This window comes from Carica papaya, chromosome 9 (assembly GCF_054855325.1).
Source record: "Carica papaya isolate Zhongbai chromosome 9, ASM5485532v1, whole genome shotgun sequence".
NCBI lineage: Eukaryota > Viridiplantae > Streptophyta > Magnoliopsida > Brassicales > Caricaceae > Carica > Carica papaya.
Window position 1 is genome coordinate 31,307,156 of NC_142317.1, and position 19,354 is coordinate 31,326,509.

The 19,354-nt window shown below is 38.9% G+C and overlaps 1 protein-coding gene across 1 annotated transcript; it reads right to left on the bottom strand.

Moving 5' to 3' along the window:
* Positions 1–247: 247 nt before the first annotated feature.
* On the bottom strand, positions 248–2,894 carry LOC110810109 (Tetratricopeptide repeat (TPR)-like superfamily protein). Its single transcript, XM_022036182.2, has one exon. The coding sequence runs from the start codon at positions 2,809–2,811 to the stop codon at positions 877–879; it is 1,935 nt and encodes a 644-aa protein (XP_021891874.2). The 5' UTR covers positions 2,812–2,894; the 3' UTR covers positions 248–876.
* Between the last annotated feature and the right edge of the window lie 16,460 nt (positions 2,895–19,354).

Sequence of the window (19,354 nt, forward strand, 5' to 3'; positions counted from 1 at the left end):
AGCTCGGGTTTAAATGCTGCACACAAGGTTTTAAGATACATTAAGAGATCACTTGGTGAACATCTTTTCGATCCCTTTACATTTACTTTATAGCTTAGAGCTATAGTGATAGTGTCTGGAAGCATGTCGAGATACCCTCAAGCTGTAAATTAAACACCCTCAAGCTGTTATACTACATTTTAACGGTAAACTTAGACTGCATATTGTACAAAAAAAATTCAGTTTTTCATGAGTGTACGAATACGTATAGAGCTTAATTGTTCTCTTATTTGTGAGAAGATTCAGATAGATAGAAACTTAAACTACTGAACATGTAACCGAAGATGAGTCAACTAAAGAAGCTGAATGTGGGAAGCATCCACATGCTCTCCCTCTAATTGTTTATTTTTCTTTCTACAATTCAAACAAAGCAGAGCCCAGCATCTAAATAAGAAAAGGGGGAAACAACTAAAGATGCAGGATGTCAAATTTCCAATCACTGGAAGTCTGCCCCTTCCTACAATCTAGAGATGAAGAAAATTTTTTATTGTATTCTTAATTTTCTTTCTGGTGATAATTCCATATTGACTGTCTTTTTGCCTCAAGCTCCTCATATATCAGTATAACTTCTCTGCATCCAATCATTAATTTTTGAAAGTAGTAGTCAATATTTTGTGTCCAGTAGACAACTCCACCATCTACTCAGGTTTACCAATTGATTGCTTGTAATGGTTCATAAGATAATCACTTCTCACAAAATTTCTGTATGTCCATTGTTTTTTTCTTCGTGCTACTATCTGTTTCTAGCTCTTCCATCTTTTCTTGGACTCTCGTCTCTTGTTAGCTTATTCCTTGGACAACCTTATTCTCAACATACGACAGAAGAAAAGCCCCTGATCACCAGTAGTCTCCGCATGTACAAGACCCATCTCTGAATAAATGGAAGCGACTTCTGTCCCTAACCACAATTTCCAATCCATAAACCTTAGAAATCAGCTTCATTATGGTATGGCAGTCCCTACAAACTCTCAAATTCTTCACTATCCTAATAGTTACTCCCTTGGCCAATCTTGTCATTCCAAATGCTACAGCAAGCTTCTCACTGTGCTTACCCACTTGATCTTCTTTTTCTTCCTCTTCTATATCATGCATAACGCTCCCAATTTCTGGCACATAGCTCCCTTCAACTCTAAGCCTCAGAATAATTTCTCTTAGCTTCTCATAAGCCTGCTCTGTTATCTTGTTATTCTTTTCGCCTGCCATGAAAATATACATAATCTTGTCAACTTCAATCATGCTCCAACCCGGAGTTTTCTTGATTTTCTTCTCACTCATTGATCTTCTGACTGCAGCAACATCCTTCCATTTCCCTGCAACCGCATATACATTAGACAACAAAACATGGTCACTAGAATTCTTGGGATCTAGCTCAGAAAGCTGTTGCTTCACTTGCTCTGCCAACTTGATGTTTCCATGAATGCTGCAAGCACCAAGAAGAGTCCGCCAGATAATAGCGTTAGGTGAAACAGGCATTTGACAGACAAATTCATAGGCCTCCTGCAGTTTACCAGCTCGACCATATAGGTCAACCATACAGCCATAATGCTCAATGGCCGGTTCCATATTGTAAATATCCTTCATCTTGGAGAAATAGTCACTACCTTGTTTGATTAATCCAGCATGACTACAAGCATATAAAATTGAAATAAAAATGATTCCATCTGGCCTAACTCCAGACTCTTCCATTTCATGAAATAGTCGTATAGCTTCCTTGCCATGGCCATGCATTGCAAGCCCAGCAATTATTGTGGTCCAAGAAATGATGCCCCTTGTTCCCGGCATCCTCTCAAAAACTAAACGAGCCATACCCACATTCCCGCATTTAGAGTACGCATCCATGAGAGCATTATTCACCGAAACAAGCCACGTAAATCCCCCCTTTTCAATTAACCCATGCAGTATTCTTCCAAATTCATAAGCCCCAGCCTGTGCACATGCAGACAGCACTCCGGTCAAGCTCACTTCATTTGGCCTCATCCCCGCCTGCTGCAACTCCCTGAAGTACCCAAAAGCCCCATCAAAACACCCATTATGAGCAAACCCAATGATCATTGTACTCCATGAAACATCATCCTTAACTGGCATTTCCCAGAAGATCTTCCTAGCCAACTCAAGCTCCCCGCCCTTCGTGTACCCAGCAAGCATGACATTCCACGATGTCAAATTCTTAGCAGGCATCCGATTAAATAATCTCGTAGCACCCTCCACGTCATCGTCCCTAAAGCACGCTGTAACCACTGAATTCCAGGCAACAACATTGGGCTCTCGCATTTCCTCGAACACCTTCTTCGCAAAATCCACACGCCCACATTCCCCGTACATACTGATCAATGTAGTCCCAACAAACAGATGGGTATCAAGCCCATGCGTCAAAGCTTGACAATGCAATTGGATCCCCGCCCTCAATGACCTATAACTCGCGGCTGCCTTGAGAATAAATGCAAAAGAGAAGCTATCAGGAGGGGCAAACGATTTCCGTCGCAAGTCGATGTAAGCAGTGATGGAGTTTTGGGGGGTATCGGAGTCGGAGAATCCTCGGATTATAGTGTTGTACATGAAAACATCTGGGTTTGGGAAACGGAGGAAGAGGAAGCGAGCATAGTCGAGAGCATCAGAGATTGTGACAGCGCAGTGGAGGAGAAGCTTCCCATAGATGAAAGGGTCGGTATCGAGGCCAGATTTTTGTAGAGAAGCTTGGATTTGTTTGAAGGTTTTCAGGCTCTTGCAGTTGCTCAAGAGAGAAAGATACTGCTGCTGCTGTAATCTGCTCATTCTCGAAGAGAGACATAGTTTCCCAGTTTCTGAGAGGGAGAACTGATTCGTCGATAGATGGGAGGAGTTGGAACAATTCACAAAATGATGGCTGACTTTTAGTTATTTAAAATAAAAATAGGTCATTTTCTGTTTTTATTTTTAAAGAAAAAAAAAATAGAATAGTCGGAAAAGATGGAAAATTATTTTCTAAAATAAAAATAAATTTTTTTTTTATCTTATATATATATATTAGGTTATGGTAGCACCATATTAGGACACATCATCACAAAAGCATTTGTTGTTCTAAAAATAATTTAATACATGTATATATGTAGAAAATTAAACTATGTTTGATTTATATGCATCATTTTATATAATTAATAATAACTTAAAGTGTTAATAAGAATGAAATTTAAGAAAAATAATTTTATTATTTTTTATTTTTTTTAAATAGAACATATATACAAACTTTATAACATAATATAAATATCACTCTTTTCTATCTGATTTTTTTTAAAAAAATAATTGATATTATTTTTAATTATTTAATAAGTATAATTTTTTTTTATTTTAATATGATTTAAGATAAGAGAAAAAAATTGAAAAAAAAAAGAATCATATAATTTAATTATTTGATATACAATCAATTAAATGATAAATTTATTTAGAAATTAATATTTTATGTGTGTGAAATAAATAAATAATTTTTAAAATATTTTATAAAGCTTAGTTGAATAATTATATCTTGAAAATATGGTAATTAAGTTCTTCAACTTCTAAGCTTATTCTCGATTTTCATATAATCTAATAGGTGTTATAAATTTACTAATTTAAGATGCATGTACCTAAATATAAATTTTGTAATATATATATATATAACCGTTTTTTTGGGCTTAAAAGCCCATCATGTTTTATTATGTTCCAACTAGTCCTTTTATTTTAAAAAGTATTCAAAGACACCCTCCATCGTTAAATACGTGTATACGTGGAAGCTGACAGGACATGATCTTGTATTTTTGGCCATGTGGCTTCCATGTGGGTGTCCACGTTGTCATCCACGTGGTGCTAACGTTGATGCCTATAACTCTAAACACGATTAGAGTTAAATATCTTTTCTCCCTCTTTCTTTATGTTTTTCTCTGCAACTATTGAAACTGGTGGCAGACTTGGAAACTAGAAAAGCTGTAAACTCAAATCAGAAAATGTAATGACTCTGGAAATCTAAAAAAAAATATAATAATTTAAGTGCGGAAGCAAAATAAAAAGTTAAGGTTTACATCCCTTATATAATAACTTAAAAGTACTAAACAAATATTACGGAATGAATTCTCTGAAAGAAACACGAGAAATACGAAAAGTAATGAAAAATAGAAAATATCTAGCATCTACTCGTAATCTTCCCGCGGATCGGGCTCTGGAACCAAATCCTCTTGATCTGAAATAGTTAGATAAGGGATGAGTTACACTAGTCCAGTAAGGATATCACACTATATCACCAACATAGAAGTAATGGTTGGTAGAAAATCAAAATAACTAATAGAGCACTAAATTTAGCAAATTCGTTTATCAATCATAAAATCATTTACAGTTCACCAACAATTGTGGAATTTATGAAAATAACTTATAAAGACAATAATATCATAGATATCATAACTTCATGCACAATCAGCAACATAGAACATATCATAAATTCATATTCATTAACAATAAACTAAATCATAACCATTTCTCGTTTCACCAGCCTACTAGTATCCATGAGGATCCATAGGAGTATTCCCATTACACGTGAGCCCTTTCTCTTAACAATCTCAATTACAAGGCCGTCCCCATACCCCGTCCGGTATGAGCGCCAAATTTTCAATTCTCCATACCCCGTTCGGTATGAGACAACGTTCACAGTAGGGTTCCCTATGAATCTAGTCCGTCCACCATCTTCCAAGATATCTAGTGAGGCTGTCATCTTATTTGTTTATTTGATCACACTAATTTTATGTTCTCTCTTAGTCTCCGTTACCAAATCAAACATAATTACATAAACAAATGATTATGCATCCGGTAATGCAATCATATCTTAAATCTCAAAATCAAACAATGGTCAAGTAAGACAATAATACATGCATTTAAACCATAAAATAGATAAACTAAATATATCACGCTTTTAGACTGCAAAATAAATCAACAGAAATCAACAAAGAATAATGTTCGGTTCGGGCTCCATTAGCAATCCATAATTAATTATGCACATCTATTTAATTTGTACAAAATATCGTATTATTATTTATTCAAACTTCAATTCTATGATAGGAAACAGGGTGAGGGGTCCTTACTTGATTTGACACCGAAAGCTAAATAGCTTACTGCGCCAAGGAGCAGTCCTTGAGTTTCCTGAATTTTTCTCCGGAAACTGAAATGCGCTTATGATACCTACAAATGTCCCAAATAAACCCAAAAATTAGTCCCAAGGCCTACTCGACCAATTTTGAAAATCCAGCACGGTGGCGGTCCGCCTCAGGTCGGCCGTTTTTGGCCGAATTCAGTCGATTTTACATCAATTCCTGCGGGCACACACACTAAAAGGCCTCGGTGAGCCGAAAAAATATAAAAAATCGAAACTCACCGGCGGCGGGGCTCTCCAGTGCGACAGCTCCTCCGACTCACGTTGTGGTTGGGTGTTTCGCTTCGGTCAACCTGTAGAGAAGAAAACGGTGATCACAACGGTAAAAATATTACACGAAACGGAAATCAGAAATACTTTATCAATTTACCCAATTTTTTTATTAAATAAAATAAAATAAAATATAATAAAATAAATAAATTAATTAAATTATATTTATTAATAAAAAATAAAAAAATAAAAAAATTAGTTGGGTGTTACAACTTTCTCCCCCTTAAAAGAAATTTGGTCCCTCAAATTTGTCTGTCACTCTCAATCGAACAACTGGGGATACTGGGCTTTAAAGTCTGATTCTAACTCCCATGTAGCCTCATTCGGTGTGTGGTTCTGCCATATGACCTTTACAAAGGAAATTTTTCGGTTGCAGAGTAATCTACTCTTTCGATCCACAATACCGACCGGTACTTCCTCGTAGGATAGATCCTCCTAGAGTGGAAGAGGCTCGTGGGTCAAGACATGAGAGGGGTTCGAGTTGTACTTGCGTAACATGAACACATGAAACACATTGTGGACCTTAGAAAGTTCTGAAGGCAGTGCTAGTCTGTAGGTAGCGGTACCAATTCTGTCTAAGACTTCAAATGGTCCAATAAATCGGGAGTTCAGTTTCCCCCTCCTACCGAACCTGTTGATTCCCTTGAAAAGAGTGACCTTAAGGAACACTAGGTCGCCTTTCTCAAATTCTAAATCTCTCCTCTGGGTGTCCGCATAACTCTTCTGCCTACTCTTAACCGTCTGAATATTCTTCCTGATCTTAACTATTTTGGATGTAGTCTCCTCTATTAGATATGGGCCGAACAGTTTTTTATCACCCACTTCTTCCTAACAAATCGACAATTTGCATGGGTGCCTATATAATGCCTCATACGGAGCCATGTCAATACTCTCTTGGTAGCTATTGTTGTAGGCGAACTTTATCAGGGGTAGGTGGTCATCCCAACGTCTCCTAGAGTCAATGACACAAGCTCGGAGCATATCCTCAAGTGTACGGATTGTCTTTTCTAACTGTCCATCAGTCCGAGGGTGAAATACAGTACTGAGGGACAGTTTCGTTCCCATGGCTTGTTGAAAGCTACTCAAAAACTGAGAAGTGAACCTGGGGTCCCTGTCAGACACCACTGTCACTCGCACTCCATGCAATCTGACTATTTTTCAGATATACATTCTTTCTAACTTGTTCAAGGGATCGGTCGTCTTGATGGCCAAGAAGTGGGAAGACTTGGTAAGCTGGTCAACAATTACCCAGATGACATCATATCCTGAGTGTGCCTTAGGTAATCTTGTCACGAAGTCCATAGTGATATGTTTCCACTTTCATTCGGGATCGGTAATGGCTGAAGTAGCTCGTCTAGGCGCTGATGTTCGGCCTTGACCTGTTGACATACCAAACACTTAGAAACAAAGTCAGTTATATCTCTTTTCATCCCGTTCTACTAAAAATGGGGTTGCATATTTTGGTACAGTTTAGTGCTTCCGGGATGCATGATAAACTTTGAGTTATGGGTCTCTGTCATAATGCCTCTCCTTAACTCACTTTCACTTAGAACACACACCTTGTCTTGGAATCGGAGCAACCCATCGGCGGAGACTCAGAATTCTGAGCTAACTCCCTGCTCTGCATCTTTCTTGAGGGCTACTAGGGTGGGATCGACTGACTGAGTTTTCCTTATTATCTGTATTAACTCAGGTTGAATGGTCAGATAACCTAAACATGTGACTCTCTTCAAGTCCTGAAGTCGAACCTGTTGTGTGGCCCCAATCTGTCTGCATTCTGAAACCATCAAATGGGTTAATATACTTGCACTTTTTCTACTGAGTGCATCGGCTACCACGTTGCCATTACTTGGATGATACAAGATGTCACAATCATAGTCCTTAAGAAGTTCTATCCACCTCTTCTGACGTATGTTGAGATCATTTTGAGTGAATATGTGTTTCAAAATCTTGTGATCAGTATAGATCTAAAAGGTCTCTCCATATAAAAAATGGTGTCAAGTCTTCAAGGCGTGTATGATTGCGGCAAGCTTTAAGTCATGGGTGAGATAGTTTTTCTCATGACTCTTTAACTATCTGGACCCCTAGGCTATGACCTTCCAATGCTGCATTAAAACACAACTCAGACCTAGATAGGAGGCATCATTGTAAACTGTATATCTCCCCGATCCACTTGTTTAAGGCCAGCACAGGTGCAGTAGTCAGCTGTTTCTTTAGTTCTGAAAAAATTCTTTTACAGTCATCATTCCATTCAAACTTGACATTATTCTTTGAGAATCGGGTCAGGGGAGCAGCTAGACTAGAAAATCCTTCAACAAACCTGCAGTAATAGCCTGTCATTCCCAGAAAGCTACGGATCTCCTTAATTAATATCAATTTCTCCCAGCCGAGCACCACTTCAACCTTTTCAGGGTTCATTGATACTCCATCATTTGATATGATGTGTCCTACAAATGTGGTCTACTCAAGCTAAAATCCACACTTACTTAACTTTGCATACAACTTCTTTCCTCTGAGAACTTGTAAAACATAAGCTAGATGGTGAGTATGTTCCTCTCTGCTTTTTGAATAAACCAGGAGGTCATCAATGAACACGATAACAAATTGATCTAAGAATTGTCTGAAGACCTTGTTCATCAGATCCATGAAGATGGCTGGGGCATTGGTTAACCCAAATGGCATGACCAAGACTTCATAGTGTCCATACCTGGTTCGAAAGACTGTCTTGGGGATGTCTTCTGTCCTGATTTTTACCTGATGGTAACCTGAACGCAGGTCTATTTTGGGGAAGACCTGCGCACCCTGTAACTGATTGAAGAGGTCATCAATCCTGGGAAGGGGATATTTGTTCTTAATTGTGACTCTGTTCAACCCTCTGTAATTAATACATAACCTCAACGTTCTATCTCCCTTTCTAGCAAAAGTGACTCCGGTACTCCAAGGGGACACATTATGTCTGGTAAAGCTATTGTCCTGTAATTCAGTGATTTGTTTCCTCAGTTCCTCTATCTCAACGTGGCTCATGCGGTAACGAGCAACTGAAATAGGCTGGGTGCCTAGCTGTAGGTCTATGGTGAATTCGACTTCCCTGTCCACTAGCAGTCTGGGTAGTTCATCTGGAAACACATCTGAAAAGTTTCGGATTACCAGAATCTCTTGAATGCAATTTTCTTTCTTGGGTTTGCCTAGTTAGAGAAAACAGTAAGGTTAAAGTACTCGACGAATAAAAAAATTTGCCATCAACGAATAAGTACTAAATGATTTTATTAATTTGTAAATGGCTCCTCATTAGGAGGATTGAATACAACTTTTTTGCTAAAACAATCTACGGTAGTGTGATACACCGCTAGCCAATTCATTTCTAAAATTACATCAAAATCCCTCGTGTCTAATTCTATTAGGTCCACACTCAATTTTTTATTTGCTATCTCTATGACACAAGCCCTGTAGACAACTTCTCCCACTAGTGTCATACTTTCAGCAGTAGACACAAATAATATAGAATCAAGTTTATCAGGTAATACATTAAATTTTGATGCAAAAACAGGTGAAACAAATAAATACAATGCACTAGTGTCAATCAAAACATGAACAAGATAGTTACAGATAGTGTACATACCCTGTACTACGTCCGAGTTAGCTTCAGCATCCTGTTGGGTGAGATTGTAAGCCTTGTCCTGGAAAGGAGGTCTGCCATGATTCTAATTCATTAGGCACTCTCTCGCATGATGTTGGGCACTACCACATATGTGACAGGTGTTGTTGATGCGATAGCAGGGTCAGTCCCTATGATCCCTGCCGCAATGCTGATAGATCTTACCACGTCCTGCCACCGGGGCCTGAGGGGGAGCCTGGATCACCGGCCTGGGCCTTTTGTTCTGTTGAACAGGCGCAGTAGGTGCTGCTATGCGGGGTGGAGCTGAGGGTCTGAGGTTCCTTGCTGTCTGAGAGAGGGTGCGGAAGCTCCTTTCCACTAGCTGTGCCTTGGTTAGGACGACCGAATAAGTCCTGAGCTCCAGCACCAACAAATGTTGTCTGATATCTGGGTAGAGGCCCTACTCGAACCTCCTAGCCTTCTTGCCTTCATCCAACAACGTCTCAGGGGAGTATCGGCCCAACTCCAGAAACTTACAAGCATATTTTGACATCGTCATGTTTCCCTGGACCAACTGGACAAACTTCATCTCCTTCAGATGTCGGAGATGCTCTGGGAGGTATTCTGTATGAAAGACTGCTAGAAACTGTTTCCAAGTAACTGGACAGGCAAGGTGGTCTTTTTGAGTTCCCACTAGCGGTCTGCTTCTCCCACTAGTATGTAGGTAGCAAGGGTGACCTTCTACTCAGAAGTCACATCTAGGGTCTTAAAGGCTTTCTCTGTCTCTGCCAACCAGTACTCGACATCTTCAAAAGAGGATCCCCCTGCAAAAGTAGATGGATTTAATCTCTTGTACCTCTCTATGTAGCCTAGGTCAATCATGGGAGGAACTAGGTCCCGTGGAAGAGGGACTCGGCCAGGCTAAGGATAGACTGGGGGGCCCTATGGTGGTACTTGCTAATACGATGGGGGCACCAAATTGTACTATGGCGTGTCGGACGGTACTGTGGCTGGGGCACTGGATCATACTGCGGTTGTGCCAGGTGGTACTGTGGAGGAGTAGGGTCGTACCAGGGTGGCTCGGGATCCTCTCGCTGCAGTGGTGGCTCAACCTGTGGCAGCGGGGGAGGGTCAGGTAGCTCCCTCCTCTCCTTTTAGCCTTGCTGGGCAGCAATGAGTCTCTCCAGCATCTTAAATATCCAATCAACATCTTCCTTAAGCGAACCATTCCGGGCTGCTCGGTTTAGTGGGGATCTTCTTTTCCTCATTTCTCTGTACCTACATTTCATAAGGAAGGGTTGAGTGATAATTCATTGGTTTGGTGTTTCTCTAAGTATCATTGTGTAAGGGACGAGTCCAAGGAACGTGGCTTTGATACCAACTATAACGACCTCGAAAATAAAAAAAAATATAATAATTTAAGTGCGGAAGCGAAATAAAAGGTTAAGGTTTACATCCCTTACACAATAACTTAAAAGTACTAAAAAATATTATGGAATGAATTCTCTGAAAGAAACACGAGAAATACAAAAAGTAATGGAAAATAGAAAGTACCTAGTATCTACTCGCAATCTTTCTGTGGATCGGACTTTGGAACCAAGTCCTCTTGATCTGAAATGATTAGATAAGGGATGAGCTACACTAGCCCAGTAAAGATATCATACTATATCACCAACACAGAAGTAATGGTTGGTAGAAAATCAAAACAACTAATATAGCACTAAATTTAGCAAATTCGTTTATCAATCGTAAAATCATTTACCGTTCACTTACCATTGTGGAATTTATGAAAACAACCTATAAAGACAATAATATCATACATATCATAACTTCATGCACAATCAGCAACATAGAACATATCATAAATTCATATTCATTAACAATAAACTAAATCATAATCGTTTCTCATTTCACCAGCCTACTAGTATCCATGGGGATCTATAAGAGTGTCCCCACTACACGTGAACCCTTTCCTTTAACAATCTCAATTATACGGCCATCACCATACCCCTTCCAATATGAGTGCCAAATTTTCAAGTCTCCATACCCCGTTCGGTATGAGACAACGTTCACAGTAAGGTTCCCTATGAACCTGGTCCATCCACCATCTTCCAAGATATCAAGTGAGACTGTCATCTTGTCTGTTTATTTGATCACACCCCTTTCCTGTTTCCCCTTAGCCTCCGTTACCAAATCAAACATAATCACATAAACAAATGAACATGCATCCGGTAATGCAATCATATCTTAAATTCCAAAATCAAACAGTGGTCAAGTAAGACAATAATACGTGCATTTAAACCATAAAATAGATAAAGCAGAAACCATCATGCTTTTAGACTGCAAAATAAATTAACAAAAATCAACAGAGAACAATGTCCGGTTCGGGCTCCATTAGCAATCCGTAATTAATTATGCACATCTATTTAATTTGTACAAAATACCGTATTATTATTTGTTCAAACTTCAATTCTATGATAAGAAATAGGATGATGGGTCCTTACTTGATTTGACACCGAAAACTAAATGGCTTACTGCCCCTACGGGCGGTCATTGGGTTCCCTGAATTTTTCTCCGATAACTTAAACGCGCTTATGGTACTTACAAATGTCCTCAATAAATCCAAAAATTAGTCCCGGGGCCTACTTGACCAATTTCAGAAATCCAGCACGGCGGCGGTCCACCTCGAGTCGGTCGTTTTCCACTGAATTCGGTCAATTTTATATTGATTCCTGCGAGCACACATGCTAAAGGGCCTCGGTGGGCCGAAAAAATATGAAAAATTGAAACTCACTGGCGGCAGGGCTCTCCTGTGCGGTGGCTCCTCCAGCTCACATTGTAGTTGGGTGTTTCGCTTCGGTCAACTTGTAGAGAAGAAAATAGCGATCACAACGGTAAAAAAATTACATGAAATGAGAATCGAGAAGGGCCTCATCGAAGGCGGTTTGTGAAATTTTCCACAGCGGCGCCGTCAGGCATCGACGTTATTTTTCGGTCAATTGGCTGGTTCTTTCACTCTGATTTGGCCATTGGTGGGTTTAAAATTGAATTTTGTGCAAAAAATTTTTTTTTACCTTTTTTGGTGGTCGAAAAGGGTTCTAATGCAGCAGCGGATGGCAGCGGTCGGCTCCCCGACGGCTGGGTTGTCTTCTCCGGCAAGGGGCTCTGGCGGCTAAGGTTAGAGTTTGGGTGTGGATGGGGTTATTTATACCCATTCGCTTTTGATCTGGGCCGTCCATCGCTTTTGATCTGGACCGTTCGATCGCAATTAAATAAGGAGTGAATTTGGACCGTTCATCGCGATTCAATCTGGGTCGTCCGTGCGCGTGGAAACGAACCTCAGCCGTTCGATTGCGCGCACACGGATCACCCACGAGGCTCCCCCCTGCGTGGCCTCCCGTATCAGCACCTCTACCACTTGGCGCGTCCTGATTGGTTGGAGCTGCTGACCGGGTGTGTGACGCGGCACAATTTTTTTAAATTGTGTTTTGACCCCCGTTTTCTGATTTTTCTTTCAAAAATATCTTAAGAACCTAAATTTTTACCCATTTTTCTCAAAATTATTTTCAATTTAATCCTTTATCAATTTACCCAATTTTTTTATTAAATTAAATAAAATTAAATCTAATAAAATAAATAAATTAATTAAAAAATTATATTTATTAATAAAAAATAAAAATAAAAATAAAATTTTAGTTGTGTGTTACAGAAAACCTGAAGTTTCATCAAGCTTCATCTTTTGTCTCTGCAACACACCTTGGAAAGCTCGAAGTTTCTGTTTAATAAGCTTCCCCATTTCCTCATTTCGTCATTTCTTTCTACAAAATACACATTTGCAATAGGGATTTTTCAAAAACCCAAAGCTTCTAAAATCTGTAACCCAAAGCTTGTTCAATCTTTAAGCCCGAGGCTTATTCATTGTCTAAATCTAAAGCTTCCTCAGTTTCCAACACCTAAAGCTTTTTCAATCTATAAACCCGAGGCTTCTTCAATATCTAAATCTAAAGCTTCTTCAGTCTGTAAACTCGAACTACCCTCCTCCATTTCTGCAACACCTACAGATTTAAAGGGTCTTTGGAGCATTTTGTTGAACAGATTATGAGTAGCCTTCATATAATCTTCATTAACAACAACTTACAACCTATACATCTCTCTAAATTAACCAAGCAACACCAATTATTATTTGATGAATCATACATAAAAATCATTATTTTTTGCAAATATCAAATCAAGTATAATTTGAAAGAGGATATAGTGTTCGCAAGAATTGAAGCCAATGGTGCAGGAAAAGTTATTACATCAATATATAATCACTCTCATAGCTTTCAAACGCATATTGGATTAATTTTCTTAAATATCGATTTTAGTATATTGCTCATGACAAATCTATTCTTATATGGAAAATTTCATATCATAATATCACTCTTGAATTATCTATACATCACAGGCGTAACTGCCCGAAACTTAAAAGAAAATAAATTATAAATTGAATGCGGAAGCGAAATAATAAAATTAGGGTTTACATTCCTTACGCAATAATTTAGAATACCCAATAGATTTACAGGAATGACTTTTCTAAAAGGACAACGAAAAATCAAGAAATAAATGGAAAGTAAACAACTAACATTCTATTTGCAACCCTCTTGTGGATCGGAAGCTAGATCTTAGTCCTCTTGATCTGAAATGGTTAATGAAAGAGTGAGTTATACTACTCAGTAAGAATATCACACTACTCACTAATACAGAAATAAAGATTGGTAAAATTAATAAAATAACTAATGGAGCTCTTAATTTAAATAAATTCATTTATCATAAATAAAATTATTTGTTGTATACTTACCATAGTGAGATTTTTAAAACTGAGCGATAGAGGCAATAACACAAACAACATCATAATCTCATATTCAATTAACCAAAACAATAACTTTTTCTTTTTATCTACCTACTAGTATCCATGGGGGTCTATAGGGATGTCCCCACTACGCGTGAACTCTTATTCAACATTGTCAACTAATCGGCCGTCCCTATACCCTGTCTGGTATGAACACAAAAAATATCATCCCTCAATACTCCATCCGATATGATGGTGAAACGGACTGTTCCCATACTCCATCTGGTATGAGTGCCAAAATACCAATTCTCGATACCCCATCCAGTATGAGACAACGTTCACGGTAGGGTTCTCTATGTACCTAATCCGTCCACCATCTTCCAAGATATCTAGTAAGGCTACCATTAATTCATTCACTTAATCAAGCAATTTTCTGTTTATATTTAATTTTTAGTTTCACAATTTAACTATAAATCACACAAAAGAAGCAATACATGCATCAAAGAAACACAACTGAATCATCTTACCAACTCCAGTGTATTATCATGCATTTAAAACAGTAAAATTAACCAATTTGTTAAAACATGATAAAAAGTTATAAATAACCGGTTCTGCCTCTATTAGTAACCTGTAATTAATTATCGAGATTTTTTTAAATTACGCAAAATATCGTATTATTTATAATTAAACTTTAATTCCATAATAGCGAATAAGCTGAGGGATTCTTACCCGAATCGGTGTCCGAAACACTAAACTTTCAATTGAGTCTACTGACGGTCTGCGAGTTCTCTAAATTTTCCTTCGGAGATTAAAACACACTTCAAGTACCTAAAAATATTCCAAAAAATCAAAAATCAGTATTAAAAAACTTTTCTGGCCAATTTTAAAATTCGAACATGGCAGCACTACCGTGCTCCGGATGTCTACACTGCCGTTTGCAGTGGCGGTTTGCCTCGAACTGGCTGTTTTCAGTCATTTTTGGCCGATTTTGACCGATTTTATACTCATCCCTGCGAGAAAACACGTTAAGGGGGCTTGGTTTGCAAAAAAATTTTGAAAAATAAAAGCTTACTAGCGGCGGAGTTTTCCGGTACGGCGGCTCTGTTGGCTCACCTTCGAGGTTAGGCGTTTTTCTTCAGTCAACTTGTGAAAATCAGAATGGTGAATACAATAGTAGAAAAATCGCATGAAATTAGAATCGAGAAGGGCCTCATCGGAGGCAGTTTTTGATTTCTTCTACGGTGGTGCCGCCGGACTTTACCCACGATTTTTCGCTCATCGGCCGGTCTTTTTGCTCTAATTTGGCTATAGGGGTGTTTAAAATCAAATTTCGAGTAAATAAATTTTTTTTACCTTTTTTAGCGATCGAAGGTGGCTCTGGTAGGACGGCGGGCGGCGGTCGACTCCCTTCTCCAACGATTGGTTCTTCTTCTCCGACGAGGGGCTGTCGACTAGGGCTAGGGTTCGGTGTGAAATGAGATATTTATATATGTCTTCCTTTAATCTGGACCATCCATTGCGTTTGATCTCAACCATCGAATCGCATTTAAAGAACAAATAAATCTAGACTGTTCATCGCGATTTGATCTGAGTCGTACGATCGTATTTAAAGAAGGAATAAACTTGGGTCGTTCATCGCATTTAATCGCGACTGTCTGATTGCGCTTGAGGAGGGAACGGATCCGGACCATCCACGCACCCAGAAACAAATCTGGACCGTCCGATCGCGGGCACATGGATTGCCAGCGTGGCCTCCTGTGCGGCACCGAGTCAGCGTGCCTTACTACGGGATGTGCTCCGGTTCGTTAAGGCTGCTGACTGGGCGGTCCTACATGGCACATTTTTTAAAATTATATTTTGACCCCCAATTTTTTATTTTTCTTTCAAAAATATCCACCGAACCCAAATTTTCACCTTTTTTTTTTCAAAATTATTTTCAATTTCATCTTCCATCTATCTTTTCCTAATTTTGCATTAAATAGAAATTTACAAATTTAAAATTTTTATTTTTTATATATTAATTTAATTTTTAAAAATCAATCCCGGGCCAAATTTTTTGGGCTCGGATATTACAACTCTCCCAACCTTAAAAGAAATTTGGTCTCTCAAATTTGTCTCTCCCTCACTCAATCAAACAGTTGGGGATATTGAGCTCTGAAGTTGACTCTAGCTCCCATGTGGCCTCTCTGTGTGTGTGACTCTGCCATAGGACCTTAACGAAAGAAATTTTCCAATTGCGGAGTACTCTGCTCTTTCAGTTCACAATACTCACCAGTACTTCCTCGTAGGACAGATCCTCCTGGAGTGAAAGGGGCTCATGGGCCAAGACATGAGAGGGGTCTGGGTTATACTTATGCAACATAGACAAATGAAACACATTATGGACCATGAATAGTTCTGAAGGTAGAGCCAGTTTATAGACGGCGGAGCCAATTCTGTCTAAGATTTCAAATGAACTAATAAACCGAAGATTTAGTTTCCCCCTCTTGCCAAACCTACTGATTCATTTGAAAGGAGTGACCTTAAGGAACACCCGATCACCTTTCTCAAATTTTAAATTCTTCTTCTGGGTATCCGCATAACTCTTCTGCCTACTTTGAGCCATCTGGATGTTTTTCCTAATCTTAATTATTTTGGCTGTAGTCTCCTCTACAAGATCTGAACCGAATAATTTTCTATCACCCACTTCTTCCAAATAGGTCGGCGATCTACATGGGCGGCCATATAACGTCTCGTACAGAGCCATGCCGATACTTGCTTGGTAGCTGTTATTGTAAAAAAACTCTATTAAGGGTAAGTGATCATCTCAATGGCCTCCGATGTCAAGAACACAAGCTCGGAGTAAATCCTCCAATAGGTGTATTGTCTTTTCTGATTGTCTATCAGTCTGAGGGTGGAATGCGGTACTAAAGGACAGTTTCATTCTCATGCCCTGTTAAAAATTATACTAGAATCGAGAAGTGAACCTAGGGTCCCTGTCGGACACTACTGTCACTAGCACCTCATATAACCTGACTATCTCCCGGATATACATTCTTGCTACCTTGTCCAAAAGGTCGGTCATCCTAATGGCCAAGAAGTGGGAAGACTTGGTGATTCGGTCAATAATTATCTAAATTGCATCATGTTCTGAGTGTACCCTAGGCAATCCTGTTACGAAATCTATTGTGGTGTGTTCCCATTTCCACTCTAAAATTGGTAATGACTGAAGTAGCCCGTCTGAGTGTTGATGCTTTGCCTTGACTTGCTGACATACCAAACACTTGGAAACAAAGTCCGCCACATTTTCTTTCATCCCGATTCACTAAAATCGGAGTCGCATACTTTGATACATCTTAGTGCTTAAAGGATGCATGATAAACTTTGAGCTATGGACCTCGATCATGATGTCCCTTTTCAGCTTACTATCACATGAAACACACACCTTGTCCTAAAATCTAAGCAATCCATCAGCAGAGACTCAAAATTCTAAATTTACTCCATACTATGCATTTTTCTTGAGGGCTGCTAGGGTGGAATCGGCATATTAGGCTTCCTTTATTCTCTAGATCAACTCAGGTTGAACAGTCAATTGGGTCAAGTATGTGACTCTCTTCAAGTCATGAAGTCACCTATTGTACGACCCTTATTGCCCTACATTCTGAAACCATTAGATGAGCTAATATACTTGTACGTTTTCTGCTGAATGTGTCGGCAACCACGTTGCCCTTATCCGAGTGATGCAATATGTTGCAATTGTAGTCCTTGAGGAGTTCTATCCATCTTCTCTGACGCATGTTGAGATTCTTTTGAGTGAATATGTGTTTCAAGCTCTTATGGTTGGTATAGATATGAAATATTTTCCCATACAAGTAATGACGTCAATTCTTCAAGGTGTGGATAATCGTGACAAGTTCTAAGTCATGGGTGGGGTGGTTTTTCTCATGACTCTTCACCTTCCTGGACCCATGGGCTATGACCTTCCCATGCTGCATCAAAACACAACCCAACCCCAAGTAGGAGGCATCACTATAAACTGTGTATCCCATTGTCCTGCTTGGCAAGATCAACACAGGTGTAGCAGTCAATTGCTTCTTTAGTTCTGAAAAACTCTTTTCACAGTTCTCGTTCTACTCAAATTTGGCGTTCTTCTTTGTGAGTCGAGTCAAAAGAGTAGCTAGACTAGAAAATCCTTTCACAAACCTGCGGTAATAACCTGTCATCCCCAAAAAGCTACAAATCTCCTTGATCAAGGTTATTTTTTTCCGGCCGAGCACTACTTCAACTTTTTCGGAGTTCACTGACACTCAATTCCTTGATATGATATGCCCTAGGATGGTAGTCTACTTGAGCCAGAACCCACACTTACTCAACTTTACATACAATTTCTTTTCTCTGAGAACCTGCAAAACGTGAGTCAGATGGTGAGCGTATTCCTCTTTACTTTTTGAATAGATCAGGATATCATCAATAAATATAATGAAGAACTGATCCAGGAATTTTCTGAAAACCTTATTCATCAAATTCATGAAGATCGCTGGTGCGTTGGTTAGTTCAAATGGCATGACCAAAAACTGATAGTGTCCGTACTTAGTTCGAAAAGCTATTTTGGGAATGTCTTCCGTCTTGATTTTTACCTGATGGTAACTTGAACGAAAATCTATTTTAGAGAAGACATGAGCACCCTATAACTGATCAAAAAGGTCATCGATCCTGGGGAGGGGGTACTTGTTCTTGATCGTGACCCTATTCAGTCCTCTATAGCCAATACATAACCTTAACGTCCTATCCCCTTTCCTTACAAATGTGACTCTGGCATCCCAATGGGACACACAATGTCGGATGAATCTACTATCCTTCAATTCATTAATCTGTTTTCTCAACTCCTCCATCTCAACACGACTCATGCAGTAAAGGGCAAACGAAAAAGGTTGGGTGCCTGACTGAAGATCTATGGTGAATTCAACTTCTATGTCCACTGGCTGTTCGAGTAATTCATCCAGGAACACATCTAGGAAGTCTCGGACTATTAGAATCTCTCGAATATAAATTTCTTTCTTAGGTTTATCTAATTAGAGAAAACAACCGAGTTAAAACACTTAATAATAGGAAAAATTTCCATGAGGGAATAATGTTTAAAAAATTTTATTAATTTGTAAATGACTCTTCATTAGGAGGGTTGAATACAAGTTTCTTATAGAAACAATCTACGGTAGCGTGATACACCGCTAGCCAATTCATTCACAGGATTACATTAAAGTCTCTCGTGTTAATCTCTATTAGGTTCACACTCAATTTTCTATCTGTTATCTCTATGATATATACTTTTTATATAACCTCCCCCAGTAGTGTCCTACTCCCAAGAGTAATATAAATAATACAGAATCAAGTTTTTTAGGTAATACATTCAAGTTTGGTGTAAAAGCATGTGAAATAAATAAATATGAGGCACGAGTATCAATCAATACATGTGCAAGATGATTACAGATAG